The sequence below is a fragment of the Aedes albopictus genome, chromosome 3 (genome assembly GCF_035046485.1).
Source record: "Aedes albopictus strain Foshan chromosome 3, AalbF5, whole genome shotgun sequence".
In the NCBI taxonomy this organism is placed as follows: Eukaryota; Metazoa; Arthropoda; class Insecta; order Diptera; family Culicidae; genus Aedes; species Aedes albopictus.
This window is the reverse complement of record NC_085138.1, coordinates 48,357,999-48,372,338: the sequence shown is the minus strand read 5'-3', so window position 1 is coordinate 48,372,338 and position 14,340 is coordinate 48,357,999. Positions and strand designations below refer to the sequence as shown.

The window sequence follows — 14,340 nt, the reverse complement described above, 5'->3', positions numbered from 1 at the left end:
AGTCGTTTCCGTTTCGGTTTCGCTCCATTCCGTCAGTTGACAGATGACAGTGCGATGTTTCGCGCGTCGCGCGTTGACAGTGCGATGTTTTAGGTATGCTGTCAGTTGGTTTATGCTGCATGGGTATTTTTTTTTCGAACTGATAAAAATAGGGTTGTGTAATGCGTTGCAAAACAAATTTTGTCGTCAGAAAAGTTTCTGATGTAAATGATTTGTTTTATTTCCGTTGTTTAACGGAGTTGTAATAGAAGGGACAGAGATAAGGTCAGAAAGTGTTTTATTCTGATGAATCTGTCTATTCCGTTTATGTTGCAGGTTGATTGCGGAGGTGTCAATGAATGTTTGATGTAGCGATCAACCGCGGTGAGTTGTGAATGACTAGAGATGGAGACGAACAGCGTTCGTTAGCTAGTCGTTAGTTCTGCTTTGCACAAGCACTATTTCTATCAACGAAAAATAAACCATGCAATTGTGTTTTGATTTAGCTGATGAAACTGCTGAAGAATGTTTATTTTTTTTCCTCGTTTACGGAGATATTTTTTTTTATTTTTGAGTTATGAAAATTTGATCAGTTTTCTGATCAAATTTTCATAAAACTGGGTGGTGTGATGTAACGTTTTGACGTTTTTTATTTTTTTTTAAGCAAAATTGTTTTTGTTTTAGGGTTAGTTTTGGTAAATATTTTGTTTCAGTAATTAATGAACTGCATTGAAAAACGCTTTGACGTTTTTCTCTTTTTAAGTAAAATCACGCTTTGAATTCATTTACAGAAATATGCCATAAAATAATTATCGCTATAATTTAAATTGTTTAGATTAGATTCGACATTCAAATTCGTCTTGACTTTGCTCGTTTGAATTAGAAACTAGAGCTATACGTGTATGTTGGTTTGTGTCTCGGCTAAACCAGCTGCTATAAAAATGACGTAGTGAGTGCAGTGATGGCTCCTAAATATACATAACTCTTGTAAACCATCTTGACGAACCTAGGAATGCGCCAATAATTTAGATCGCCATTCGAATTCTTCGTTGGCGCGATTATTCGAATAATAGAGGATTGTTTAAGAAGTTTATTTAAGGGGAAATTGACCAAAGCTCGATCATTTCGTTCATCATAAGGCTGGTGTGTGGAAGTAATCGCGGTTTTTAAGTTTCGAAAAGTGAAGTACTTTTTGATTAGTTTGTGCCCTTCGTTTGCGTACCGAAGGTAATTTTAGGTAGAAAAGTGAATTCGTTTGAAGTGTTTAAAACGGTTTTTTTGTATCTTTGTGTTAATTTAGTAAAATTGTACGTGTTTTTCCGGTCGGTGAGACCGTGGTTATTCTGCGTTTCTTCTACACTTAGTGTGGATTTGTACATAAAAAGGTAAATATAGTGTTTTAAGCAATTTTTGACTAGTGATTAATTGATACTGTTCGCGTTGGACTATTTCCAGCGCCAAGGCGCTTTTTATTGTACGGGCTGGAATCAGCGAATTAGTGTGACAAGCGGAGTCAATTAGGGGTTACCCGAGGCGTCCCTGGCGCCCTTCTCGTCCGAGGTACTCGGACAGACATTCTTGAGCTCGGGAATCCGCAAAGGCCCGCCTTTCGAGGTAGCTAAACGGAGCGAGGTGAAGTTCGTTAGATCACGAACGAAGTTCTCCGGCGGTCGCCAATAGCCGTCGTCAAAGTCTACCTCACGCTACAACCCCCAGGTGGACAGAGTACCGAGAGCACGGTCCACGTACGTAGCCAAGTGTCGTGCGTGGGACCGGACCTTATCCGAAGGCGAGGGGTTTCATTTCATCGCGTACGGTGGAACCCACAAGGAGAAGCCGTACGAAGGGTACGTTGGCTCTTTGTCCCGAGGAGACGGTTATAACCCGGGAAGCTCGACAATCCGTCGCAGCGAAAGCTCTCGAGGAATCGATAAATCGGAAGCCTTCCGTCCAGCCTCCACCTCCTCCGCACCGATATTTCGGCCATACTCCCGAGCTCTAGTGTCCATCGCTGCCGCCATCACTACAGCGTCAGCGGCCAAGCAACGTCATCGCCATTGCTACAGGGATCGAACGCAACAACAGACATCCCTCGTCCAGCTCCGGCAAGGGCCGGAAACGTTCGTCGTCGGAAGACATCGAGACAACGCTTCAGGGTAACAAAACCTGCGCAGGTACGTGGAAACCTTGTTTCATGGCCATGATTGTTTCCATTTTTCCCAACCCGTAAACGTTTGTAAATAAAAGGTCCAACCCGAATCAGTTTGTTCAAAATAATTTATGAATTCAAGTTAGCAATTTTAGAATAAATCCGTTTTGAATAGTTGAACTGAAATTCATCTTTTTCACAGTAATTTATATCGTTACGATTGAGGTAAATTGACCCTCTAAACTTCCACCTTCCATCCCAAGCGTACGAATCGAAAGAGCTTAGGTCGGGGTTTTCTCCATCGTAAGTGGGCAGGGTAAGGTGGCGTATTTCCGGGTTCGTTGGATAATAGTGAAGCCGTTCACGAGTCCCCTGAGGGAAAAGTCTTCAAAGTCGGGCAAAGTCAAAACGACAGGTGGTCTCTCGAGTTTCGGGAGTGGCGCTTAAGCCATCTTGTTTCAAAAACCTCGTGAATATTCTTGAACGGTTACAGATTTCTTCAGAGTTCGTGTATGTGTTTCTTCATGTTATTCTTTAAACATTGCTGAAGAATTTTTTCCACGATTTTTTCTTTACGATTTCCCGAGAAATGCGTCTGGGGATATCTAAAAAAATTCTCCCAAAAATTTTTGCAGTGAGTTTTCCCTAAAATTCATCCAAAGAATTTTTCAAAACATCAATTCCAGGGGATTTATTCACACAAATTCGAAGATTCTTTCAGAGAATCATTCAGAAAGCCCAGCCATTTTTGAGGAATTTTCCAAGAAATTGTTCTATGATTTCCTGTAGAGGGTTCTTTCAGGCATTCTTTCAAAATTGCTTCAAGGAAGAGTTCCTGTAGGATTTGTGTTTTCTATCTGCTGATTTTCTTTCCAAAATTCCTTCAGATAATACTGCAGGGATGTTTGTGTACTTAGTGTATAAGATGTATAAGATAAGAGTTGAATAAGATTTTCCTCTAAGAATTCCTGCAGAGGTATCTCCAGGAGCTCTTCCACGGATTCTTTCAGAAAATCCTCCAGGGATCCCTCAGAAACGTGTTGAGGGATTTCTTCAAGAATTCCACCAGTACATTTGCTTGCAATTTGTGCAGTGATTTCTGCAACATTCTTTCAGGAATTTCTCTAGCGATAATTTCAGAAACTGTTACAGGATGATATTTTGGAATCATTCCAAAATATCATCGAGAAATTCTGCTCTTTCGGATAATCCTCCATGGATTGTATTTCATATCTTCTGGGATTCTTTCAATATTTCTGCCAGTATTTTTTGTGCACTTTCTGGAAGAACTTCTGAATAAATTCCAGGTGGTATATCAAAAACAATTCCAGCAGAAATGTCTGAATTCCAAGACGGACCCGTAGAAGCTATTAAAAAACATTGTAGGAATTTCTACAGGAATCTCTGAAGAAATATCTCAAGGAATTCTTGATTCCCCAAGGATTTGTTGTGAAATTCATTTATTGGATTCCTTGAGAAATTCTAAAATGGACACATCCTCACAAAATCTTAGGAAATGCCGATAGGATTTTTTCCACGGTTTGCTTCAGATTTTCACTAAAGAACTACATCACAAATTATTACCAGAATTTCTTTGGGATGTTTTCCATGGACTTTTTTTGGAAAATCCTCAAAGGATTCCTTCAAACATTTTTCCAGGGATTTTTTCATTTGAAAACATTTAAGGCTTTCTTCAGAAATTGTCCCATAAGTTTCTTCAGAAAATATTCTAAAAATTACATCAGAAATTAATTCAAGTATTGTGGAGCGGACCTGGTGTGATGGTAAGAACACTTGACTATCACGCCGAGGACCTGGGATCGAATCCCACTCCCGACAAACTCGCAAAATCTAGTTAATACAGATAAAAAATAATAATTCACGTATTTTTTTCACGAACTTCTCCACAGATTTTTACAGTAATTTCTGCAAGAACAGCGTTGGAAACTCCCGCAGGAATGTCTCCAGGATTTTTTTCAGGGATCCATCCAAAAAAAAAATTCAGCTGGAATTCCCCCGGAGACTCTTGCATTCTAACTTTGAGTAACAATTTATCCAGAGATTCCTGCTGAAATTCATACAAATACTGCTTCAGGAGTTTCTCTGGGGTTTTCTTCCCCAGAAATTTATCCAGGATTTCATCCAAGGAATTTCCACACAGATAATTTTAGGAATTCACACAGAAATTTCTACAGAATTTTTTTCCTGGTATTTCTACAGGATTCCATTACACATTTCTGAACAGATTTTTCTGAAATCTTCCTAGAAGTTAATCTAAGCTTTTTACTGGATATTTCTACAGGGATCCCTTCAAAAATACGTCAGCGGATTCCTTTAACAATTTTTCAAGAATATCTCCATGTATATTAATTTGAACTTCTGCAGGAGTCCTTTCAAAAGTTTAACAATAAACTGTTTCAGGAAATCCTCCAATGGTTTCCCAAAGAGTTTCTCCAGGAATTTCTTTAGAATTTCCTCATTCCGCTGGGATCCCTTCAGATATTTTCAATTATTTCAAGAATGCCTAAAAGAATTTCAATAGTAATTCGTTCTGGATGTTCTTTACGGATTACTTTTGATTTTTTTTTTTTTTCAGAAATCGCTTCAGAAATAGAGACTTCTTAAGTATTCCAAGAATTTCTTCAGGAATAATAACAAGAGATTTATTCAAAAGTTTTATAATTTGAAATTTCATAAATGTCTCCAAAAAATACTGCATTACGAAGTTTTGTTTTGTAAATTACTCCTGCGAATTCTTCAAGAGTTCCTTCAGTAATTCTTTAAGATAGTCCTGCAGTGATTTTCCCGGAAATTTATATAGAAATTGCACAAAGAATTACCGGATCAATTCTTGTAGAAATTGTAGAAGGAAATCAACAAGTAATCATTTCAGGATTTTCAGAAGAAATCTCTGGAAGATCTCCTGGAGAATCTTCCGATGACAAAAATGGAGCATTGTCTCAATTAATCACTGAAAATATTCTTAAAGGATTTTTTTTATTTTTTTTTCATATTTTTTTAATATAAAGAAGAAGTGACCCTCCGCTCTCCCCCACACCAAAAGACTCATTGTTGAGCCCCCTGGTAGTGGACACTCAAGAATTTCTAGAAAATATCTGAAGAAACCCTAGCTTTTTTTGAAAAGCGCCTGTTGAAAGTCTGGAAGTAATTCCATGCTTCAGATAATCCCTTAAGAACTTCATCAGAAATTTTTAGAAGAATTCCTTTTAAAAGTTTTTCATGAATTCCTTTAGGAAGTCTTCAATTGATACATTCAGCAAATTCTCCAAGATTTCCTTCAAATTAAAAAAAATCAAATCTTGAAATTCTTTCAAGATTTTTTTTAGAAATTTTTCCATTGGTTTCTTCAGAAAATTTTCTAAAAATTCCTTCAGGAATTCATGCATGTAGTTTTTACAACCCCATCAGATATTTCTTCGGGAATATCTACAGGAATACTATTGCAAATTCCCGCAGGAAAGTCTTCAGAAATTACTTCAGAAATTCATTCAGAAATCCCCAAAACATTCTTACATTATAACTTTCATATAAAGATTGTCACACAAGCTCCTCCGAGCTCTCCTTCATGTATTTCCCCAGATAGTGGTCCAGGATTTTATCAGAGGATACTTTCTGGAATTGCTACTTGGATTTTTCAAGAAATTAATTCAGAATTTTCTCCATCATGTCCTCAGGAATTTCTACAGAAATTTCTTCACTTATTACTCATATTCCTAGAAGTCTATCTAGGTGTTTATCTAGATATTTTTACAGGGATTCCCTCAGAAACGCGTCCACGGATTCATCTTGAAATTCTTTTAGAAAATTCTCTAGGTACTTTATTACAGGGTTTCTTCAGGAGTTCTTCTAAAAGTTTCTTAAAAAAAACTCTTCTAAGAATCCCACAAAAGGTTTCCCAAAGAGTTTCTCCAGGTATTCCTCTAGAAAATTTTGTTGAGAACTTCCCCCTAAACACCCTTCAAGAATTCTTCCAAGAACTTCCACAGCAATTTAACCGGAGATTTATTCAAAAATTTCTTCAGGCATTCTTTCAGGCTTTTCTTCACGAATTCTTTCCGATTTTTTTCCAGGAATCCCTTCAGAAATAGCGCCCATTCAGTACTTAATGCATTTTTTTTTCAGAAATTTCAACAAAGGATATCTTAAAAAGTTAAATAATTTTAAAAATTGCTGCGTTACAAAGATTTTTCTTTTCTTCAGGCATTCTTTCAGGCTTTTCTTCACGAATTCTTTCCGATTTTTTTCCAGGAATCCCTTCAGAAATATCGCCCATTCAGTACTTAATGCATTTTTTTCAGAAATTTCAACAAAGGATATCTTAAAAAGTTAAATAATTTTAAAAATTGCTGCGTTACAAAGATTTTTTTCGGAATTTCTTCTGTCATTCTGTTAGAAATATCTCCTGGGGTTACATCAGAGGTTCCGGCAGTAATTTATGTTTGCACAAAAAGTACTGAACCAATTTTTCGAAGGAATTGTTGGCGGAAGAAATTGGGAAATACCTGGCAAAACTCCTTTAGGTACCTCTAGACCTATACCTAGAGGGATTCATTGAAAAATGTCAGTAAAAGTTTCTGAGGGAATAATTCCAGGGAAAATTCCTGAAAGACCTTCTGCAGAATTTCCTGAAGAAACCCTTAGAAAAAATTCTGGGTGAGTTTTTGAGAAAACCACATAATGTCAACTTTAAAACTGGATGCATATCCACATTGTTATTTTTTTTAAGCAGTAATATTTTCAAAATTGGTTTCTATATCTATTTGGAGGAGGATCAACGTACAGGGGATAGACAAAATGATCGAGACAGGCAAAATTTTCACCTCTCAAAAAATTTTCAAGTAGCGGTAACTTTTCGAAAAGTGCCTCAAATATTCTCAAATTTTTACAGTAAGTTGATCATTTAGTTGTGTGTTGGTGGTAAAATTTTGGAAAAGATCGGACTGTTTTGCACAAAGTTATAAAGATTCTAAGAAAAAGGTATATGTATCCGATAGCCTACTTTGAGCTGTTATATCTCCGGATTCAATGAACCGAATGAAATAAAATTTGGACCAATTATGACTTACATAATGAGCAATGAAAAACTTTTGACTTAACTTAAAATTCTTAACATGAAAGAAAATTATAACGGTTAGATCATTTTTCTAATAAAACACCAAATTATCCAAAACTTCAACATCGTTTCAAAATTCAAGATGCAAATTATAGTTCATTTAAATTCCCTCTAAATGACTTATTTATAAATATGTTTTGAAGGAAAGTAACAACATAGCCGACGACAATAAATGGCGAAAGTAATGGGATGCATATTAAAAATAGATCAATTTACTTAAAAATCGTGAAATAAATTAAATCGCTATAACTTTTTCTCTTGTTAAAAATTTCAAGTGAAGTCAAACGTTTTTTTGGAGTTCATTAAATAAGTCGTGACTGGTAAAAAATTCATTGAAATCAGTTCATTGAATACGGAGATATAACAGTTCAAAGTTGACTTTCAAATAATTTTACCTTTTTAACTTCGTGGAGAATAACCCGATCTTTTCCAAATTTGGACCACTGATACACAACTAGTTGATGCACTTACAGTAAAAATTTGAGAATATTCGATGCAGTTTTCAAAAAGTTTATTTTATTATGGAGCATTTCAGTATTATTTATTGGTGCAAAGTTTCACTTTTAATGAGAAAATTTTATGTTTTACCTGTACATTTTTTATAAAGTATGGAACGTTTTCAATTATTTATGGGTAGCATTGCAAATTTTCATGGAACATATGTTCATTCTTGATGGAGCGCTTTTTGGTTTTCTATGGAGCATTTGCAATTTGTTGTGGTTGCAATAACCTTTTGCCGTTCTTAGAAGAATTTCTTGTACAATTTTTGAAGAGATTTGTTGACAGAAATCCCTGCAGTCATTTCTTAAGTAATGCCTAGGCTAACCCCTAAAAGAAGTTTAAAAGTAAATTTTTCAGTCCTGAAGGATATTTGAAAATTTTTCGAAAGAAGTCCTCAAAACTTGTCCAAGTAAATCCCTCCAGGAGTCATTAAAGCAGTTGCTGGAGAAATCTCTAAAAAAAATTCTTAAGAAGCTCTCTCTCCAGAGAAATTTCTGAAGAAATAACTAAGACATTCCTTAAGGTATTCTTAGAGGAAATATGAAAGTTTACCTGTAAAAAACTTTGGATGAATTTCAACCAGAATTTCCGGATGAATTAATAGATAAAAAAATTCTCAATTCCAAGTCCTACCCCGACTAGAAGATTCTAACAAAAATATAACATAATTATAACAAACCATGATATGTATAACTCATTGTGATATAATCATGTTTAACATCTTTGGTGTTTAAAAATATTATAACTCAATTGTATCATATTGTGTTATAAACGTTGTTCAATAACTCATTGTGAAATAATTTAGTTTTGATTCCTTGACATTCAGAACATCATTTTACACAATTGTATCAAAATATGATAGAAACTAGTTTTCATGAAGCTAAAATTTATATTATATTGTGTTAGAATTTTGATCTGATTATAACATAATAGGTTATTATTTTGATTAGACCGGTGTACTTTTTGTTACGATTTTAGTTATTTTAACATCATCCTGCATCTAGTTTATAACATAATGAGTTATGGAAAAATTTCATAACATCATAACACAATGTGTTATAAACTTGATATATTTTTCTAGTCGGGACCTCTTTCCAACGTGATGAAACAAAAATTACAGGTGTTATAACTTTCGACGAACAATAATTATTAAACCACCAAATATCATGACAATTTCAAGTTCACTGTATCGGTTTTCTATGGAAAGACTGTATACATAGTTGCAAGGTAATAATTGCCACAACACGATAATTATCAAATTGCATTAAATTTCCTACCATCAGCTTCACAGGAAATTCATTCGTTACCTAGCTGGCTGGCTGACTGGCTGACATGATACACGAAGCTCCAGCAGATCAGCCGGACGGCCCAATAAACAACCCCAATAAATTTGAACCCAGAACTTAAATTCGCACCAGCCAACTAACCAACCAACCAAATAAGCCACATAAAAGCGAGAACGGCAACGTGCAAGGCCGAACGCTTTTCACCGAAAGCGAAAATGCAATTCACACCATCATCCATGCACAGGCACATGGGTAATATGCTGCTTTTACCTTGCACTGGTGCAGAGTAGAGCATCTAGCAACCAATAGGGCACCAAAAGAGGGGGTGACATTGATTTCTACTTTTTTTATTTCCTTTTGTATTAAAATTTTAGGCCAACAGGTTTATTTTTTCGTAAATAGTTTTCGAACTTAAAGTTCATCTCAAAGATGGATATTTGTTCGTTCCATATTACTCAAGCAAATAAATTTTCTATCATATTTAAAATAAAACACATATTTCATCTTTTGTTTCGTTTCTAATTTCATTTCATTATCATTTTATATTCTATTTCATGTCTTATTACATTTCTTGTTTCCTCCCTTATGTCATTTCTTATTTGATTCCTTTCTTTTTCATGTATAATTGCATTTCTTATTTCGTTTCTTATTTAGTCCTTTTTTATTTTATTATTTTTTTATTCAGTTTCTTATTTATTACCGTATTTATACTATTTTTTTTTCATTTCAGAAGTGAAATAATCTTATTTCACGCATTATCTTATCTGTTTTGTCATTTCACTTCATTTCATTTCTTCATTTTAGGTTCATCGTATGCAGCCACCCCGTTCCACGGTACCTAGCAACATAACGTTGCATTCCCTAGTACACACAAGCCATATCGACGGTACCCGGAACCCGGCGCTTCCGAGTAATATGTGCGGTGGTGGTAACTCACTTACCAGCTTTCCATCGGCGGTGGTGGCGTTGTTGGCGGCCTTCCGGTTGACTCGCAGCGAGAATCGCTTGCACCAGTCTCGGTTCTGGTTTTCGGTCGAGAACGAGCGCAGCAGTGGCAGGGGCGATGTCATGGCTCTTTCTCACTCACACCACTCCTCGCTACCACTTTCCTGTAGGGCTCCTAGCCAGTCAGTGGGTCGGCGCTATGCTTAAAGTCTGGTCGTCGTTCCCGATGGTTGCACCAGCGTTGGTTGTGGACGTTTCCTAGAAGAAGAGAGGGAAGACAAGACAAGAACCCGAATGAGAAATGACGGTTATCACAGAATTAGCATCATCGGGTTTTCTGGGCCCTCGCTTGGCAAGGACGAAGAAAGAATGTCTGAATGGCGGAGGGTAGTCTTAGTTTGACGTAAATTAATTTGAAATCGTTTATCTGATCTGGCAGGAATGTTGAGAAACCGCCGGATAAGAAGCCCGAAAAGGGGTTGAAAGAAATGTTAGCTAATGGATGTCCAAGAGGGAATTGAACTTCAAATCCGACGGGAAACCTTAGTTGTGGTATTAAAGCCAACAGGGCGAGTACTTTTCCACGAATTCGGTCTTTGAAAGTATGAGTAAGTAGAAACTATACAGCAAGTGAGATGTTTGTGGAAATTTTAACGTATCTATTTCATCACGTCAGCAAAATAAAGGGCAAAATAAAAATACAAAAATGAAATTTTAAAAAAGATCTTTGAATTAGTTCTAGTTTTTTTTTTGTTTTTCAATTATTATTTCACAATCGTTGGATACTAGGGTAAAAAATATAATTTGGACATGTATATAATTTGGACATGCACTGCGATGTATGTCTTGTTCCGGAGAGCTAATAAAAGTTGATGCTTCTTAATATCGATTATTGGATCAAACAGACCCTATTCTGATGACTTACGTTGAAAATACGCTTAACAATTAAGAATTTTCTTCAAAATTATCGAAAATGTAAAATGTTTCACTAAAACCCCTCAAATGCACAGGTATGCAAGACGACATACACTTCACAGTCACATACAATATTCACCTCAAAATCATTGAATTAATAATTGTAAGAAATTTAGAAGCCTTATTGCAATGAAAACTGTTCAATAAAGAAGCATTAGGCAGCCAATCTCTTAACATTCATCTAGAACGCCTAAAATAAGTGGTGTCCAAAATACATTACAAGTTTTCTACTGTAAATATATGTTGGTCATCTGACGGTCTACATGGGGATGCTGTGCGATTGCATACTTGGAGGCGTATTATGTGGTTCTGGCGATATTTTCTCGATTTTAACAAAAACTGCAATAGTTATCAAAATAGATGCCTGTTAAGCGGAGAAATTTGATTATTCACAAGAAAATATTTGTTAATTTATGCTACTTTCATGATTTAGCAGTATTCATGGCGTAACATGGAGATAATTGCCCTGTCCAAATTATATATACCTGAGGGTGTCCAAAACATATTTTCGGTGTCCAAAATGCAACTCTAACAGGAGATTGGAAATTGTGATTTTCTCAGATTAAAATGCGTTCGTTAAGCTTTTTATCACCAGGAACGCAAAATACAATCATATTATAAGCGTAATAGTAACTTTGCAAAATAATCAATTCCTTTCTAAGGAAGCTAGGGGACGATTTTTCTAACGTTGTCCTCAGCCTGTCCAAAATACATGAATTACCCTATGATCAGGGTTTTTTTTTATTCTTCAATCACTGAGTGAGCGATTCCAATTGGAAGCTATACTTACACTTTGTACAGCGCCTCAATGTATTCTTTTCTAATTCTAATACAGGGGATAGACAAAATGATCGGGACAGGCAAAATGCAAAAAATATTCAACTAGCTCTAACTTTTCGAAAAGTGCATCAAATAATTTCAAATTTACACTGTAATTTGATCAGTTGTGTATCAGTGGTCAAAATTTGGAAAAGATCGAGCTATTCTGCACGTAATTATAAACCCGACTAGCAAATTATAACAAAAATATAACATAATTAAAACAAACCATGATGTTTGTTCCCAACTAGTTCCCAATATATTTCTATAGGCTCGCGCCGAACCCACCTTGCTCTAGTACTGCAAGAGAGTGCTAGATGGTGGTAGTAGTGCTAGGAATAAACAGCATGAAATTAAAATGCTGTAAGTAGTAGGCAGTTAGGTTTCATTAGATCATAAATTATAAAATAAAATTAGTCTAAGTTGAACTCGCAAGAAATAAACTACTCCTTAAATTGTGCCAAAATCTAAGTTCCAAGTGAATAAAGTTATTGCTAGAGTGCCAGAAGTTTCCATTTCGAAGAAGAAGTTCTCCTAGTGGCAGTTAGCCGAAACAACGTGAGCTTTGTGGAACGCAATGTCACTCAAAATCCTATACCACCACCACCCGCACAGCATAAAGCTACTCTACAGCCAAAATCCGATTATCAACCTGTGGAATTCCACCCGAAATCTCGAACCTGCCCCAACACATGATATTTATAGCACTTTGTGATATAATCATGTTCAACATCCTTGGTGATTTTGAAATACTATAACTCAATTATATCACATCATGTTACAAATGTTGTTTGATAACTCATTGTAATATAATTTAGTTTTGATTCTTTAACATTTGGATAATAGTGTTACAAAATTATATCACATTTTGATAGAAACGAGTAATCTTGAAGCTAACATTATTATCACATTTTGTAAAAATGTTGATCTGATTATAACAAAACTGGTTTTTATCTTGATTAGAAGAGTGCACAGTGTTTTACTTTGCCGAACTCGTGCGCTTTTTTAATAACTTTTCAACCGTTGATTTTTGCTATATAGTTTCTTCGGAGAAGTTTCTACATAAGACAAAGCGCATATTTTGACATGAAGAGCTGGATGATCAGTCCACCCATAAGTGAGATAAAACAATTTTTTTTAATGCAGAGAAACGTTTGATGTCTTTGTCAAAGTTGTGCAAAATGCAATATTGAACATCTTTGTCAAAGACATCATAATGCTAAACCTCATACTTTACGAGACATATTGCGACATACATGTGCATGACCCTTAGAAATCATACATTTCATCATAACTTTACGACGGGATTTTTTTTTTTTTCATTTCTTGAGTCTTCTACAAAATTGGGAACTTGGGATTCTCTGGCTATATTTTTCAAGATTCTAGGGTGCTTTCCATTAGAATTATTGATGATTTCTCTAGAGAAATTTGGATTTTGGAGAATCCCTCGCATAGATTTTGTGATTCCTCTTAGGGTTCGGAAGAAATCCTTCTCAGCGTTCTACGAGAATCCCACACACCTAGAAAATATCATGTAATTTTAAGTGTCCTGAACCTGACATATACGAGCATCTTCAAAAACACAACTTTAGAGGTTTAAACATGTAAATTTACGTCTTTCAAGACACTCCACAATAAAACTTAATTTTTCTTAGCGTCTAGCAATCGCTAGAACCGATTTTACAGATAAAAATAGAAAAGCAAAATTATGCCATGCATGGGATTCGAACACCGGATCTGCTGATCGTGAGCCACATCTCTTACCTCTCGGCTATTTCAACGAGTTAAAAGGTGGCTAATGAACGTGATACTGATTCTACGTTTCTGGTGAAACGAATTTGTTGGCATCTAACGCAACCAATCAGCATTTACATGATGCGCGTAAAATTCAGTCCAATTTATGATTCAATCTTGAAAACGTTTACGTTCTTTAGTGATTCCGTTTCGTGCAAATTTCAGAATTTCTAAGTGTGCAGTAGAATTCTGTTTCTGTATTCCAGAGCAGTTGCTCCCAGAAATCCCTTCCAGGATTCAGGGGGAGTCCCTCTTAGTAATCATGGAAAATCCCAGACCAGATTATGGGAAGATTCTCTTGAGATTCTGGTGTAATAATTTAAAGTATTCTAGAGGAATCACTCTCAGAGTTCTGGGACGAACCCTTTCAGAAGTTTGGGGGAGCCGTTTCAAATATTCTGGGGGAATGGGTTTCAGGTATGCGGGAATTTTTCTGTTTTATGTGGGAATACCTCTCAGAAATCCAGAGAATCCTTCTCAAGATGCGTCCAGTATTTTGAGGGAACCTTTCTCAGGATTGTGGAGTAATCCTTTCAAGGGTTTTAGCTACCCTTTTCAGGATTCTGGGTCATATCTTTTAAGATTCTTGGGGAATTCATCTTAGAATTCCGAAAATATTTTGTGAGAATCTCTCTCAGTATTCTAGAAGAATGTGGAAGAAACGCTCTTGGAATTCCTCACAGGATTCTGGGAGAGTTCATCTTAGAATTCTGAGATAATTCTTCTACAGAATTTTAAAATTTTTGGGAGGATCCCAA

At 35.8% G+C, this 14,340-nt stretch overlaps 1 protein-coding gene across 2 annotated transcripts in view; it reads right to left on the bottom strand.

Annotated features, from left to right (window-relative positions):
* The window catches only part of LOC109405826 (adenylate cyclase type 6), a 626,637-nt gene that overhangs the window by 390,023 nt on the left and 222,274 nt on the right, over positions 1-14,340 (bottom strand). For both annotated transcript variants that reach the window (XM_062855487.1, XM_062855488.1), the window contains exon 4: positions 9,991-10,252. In XM_062855487.1, coding sequence (XP_062711471.1) covers positions 9,991-10,119 — 129 coding nt within the window. In that variant the 5' untranslated portion in view covers positions 10,120-10,252. The remainder of the gene's footprint in view (positions 1-9,990; positions 10,253-14,340) is intronic.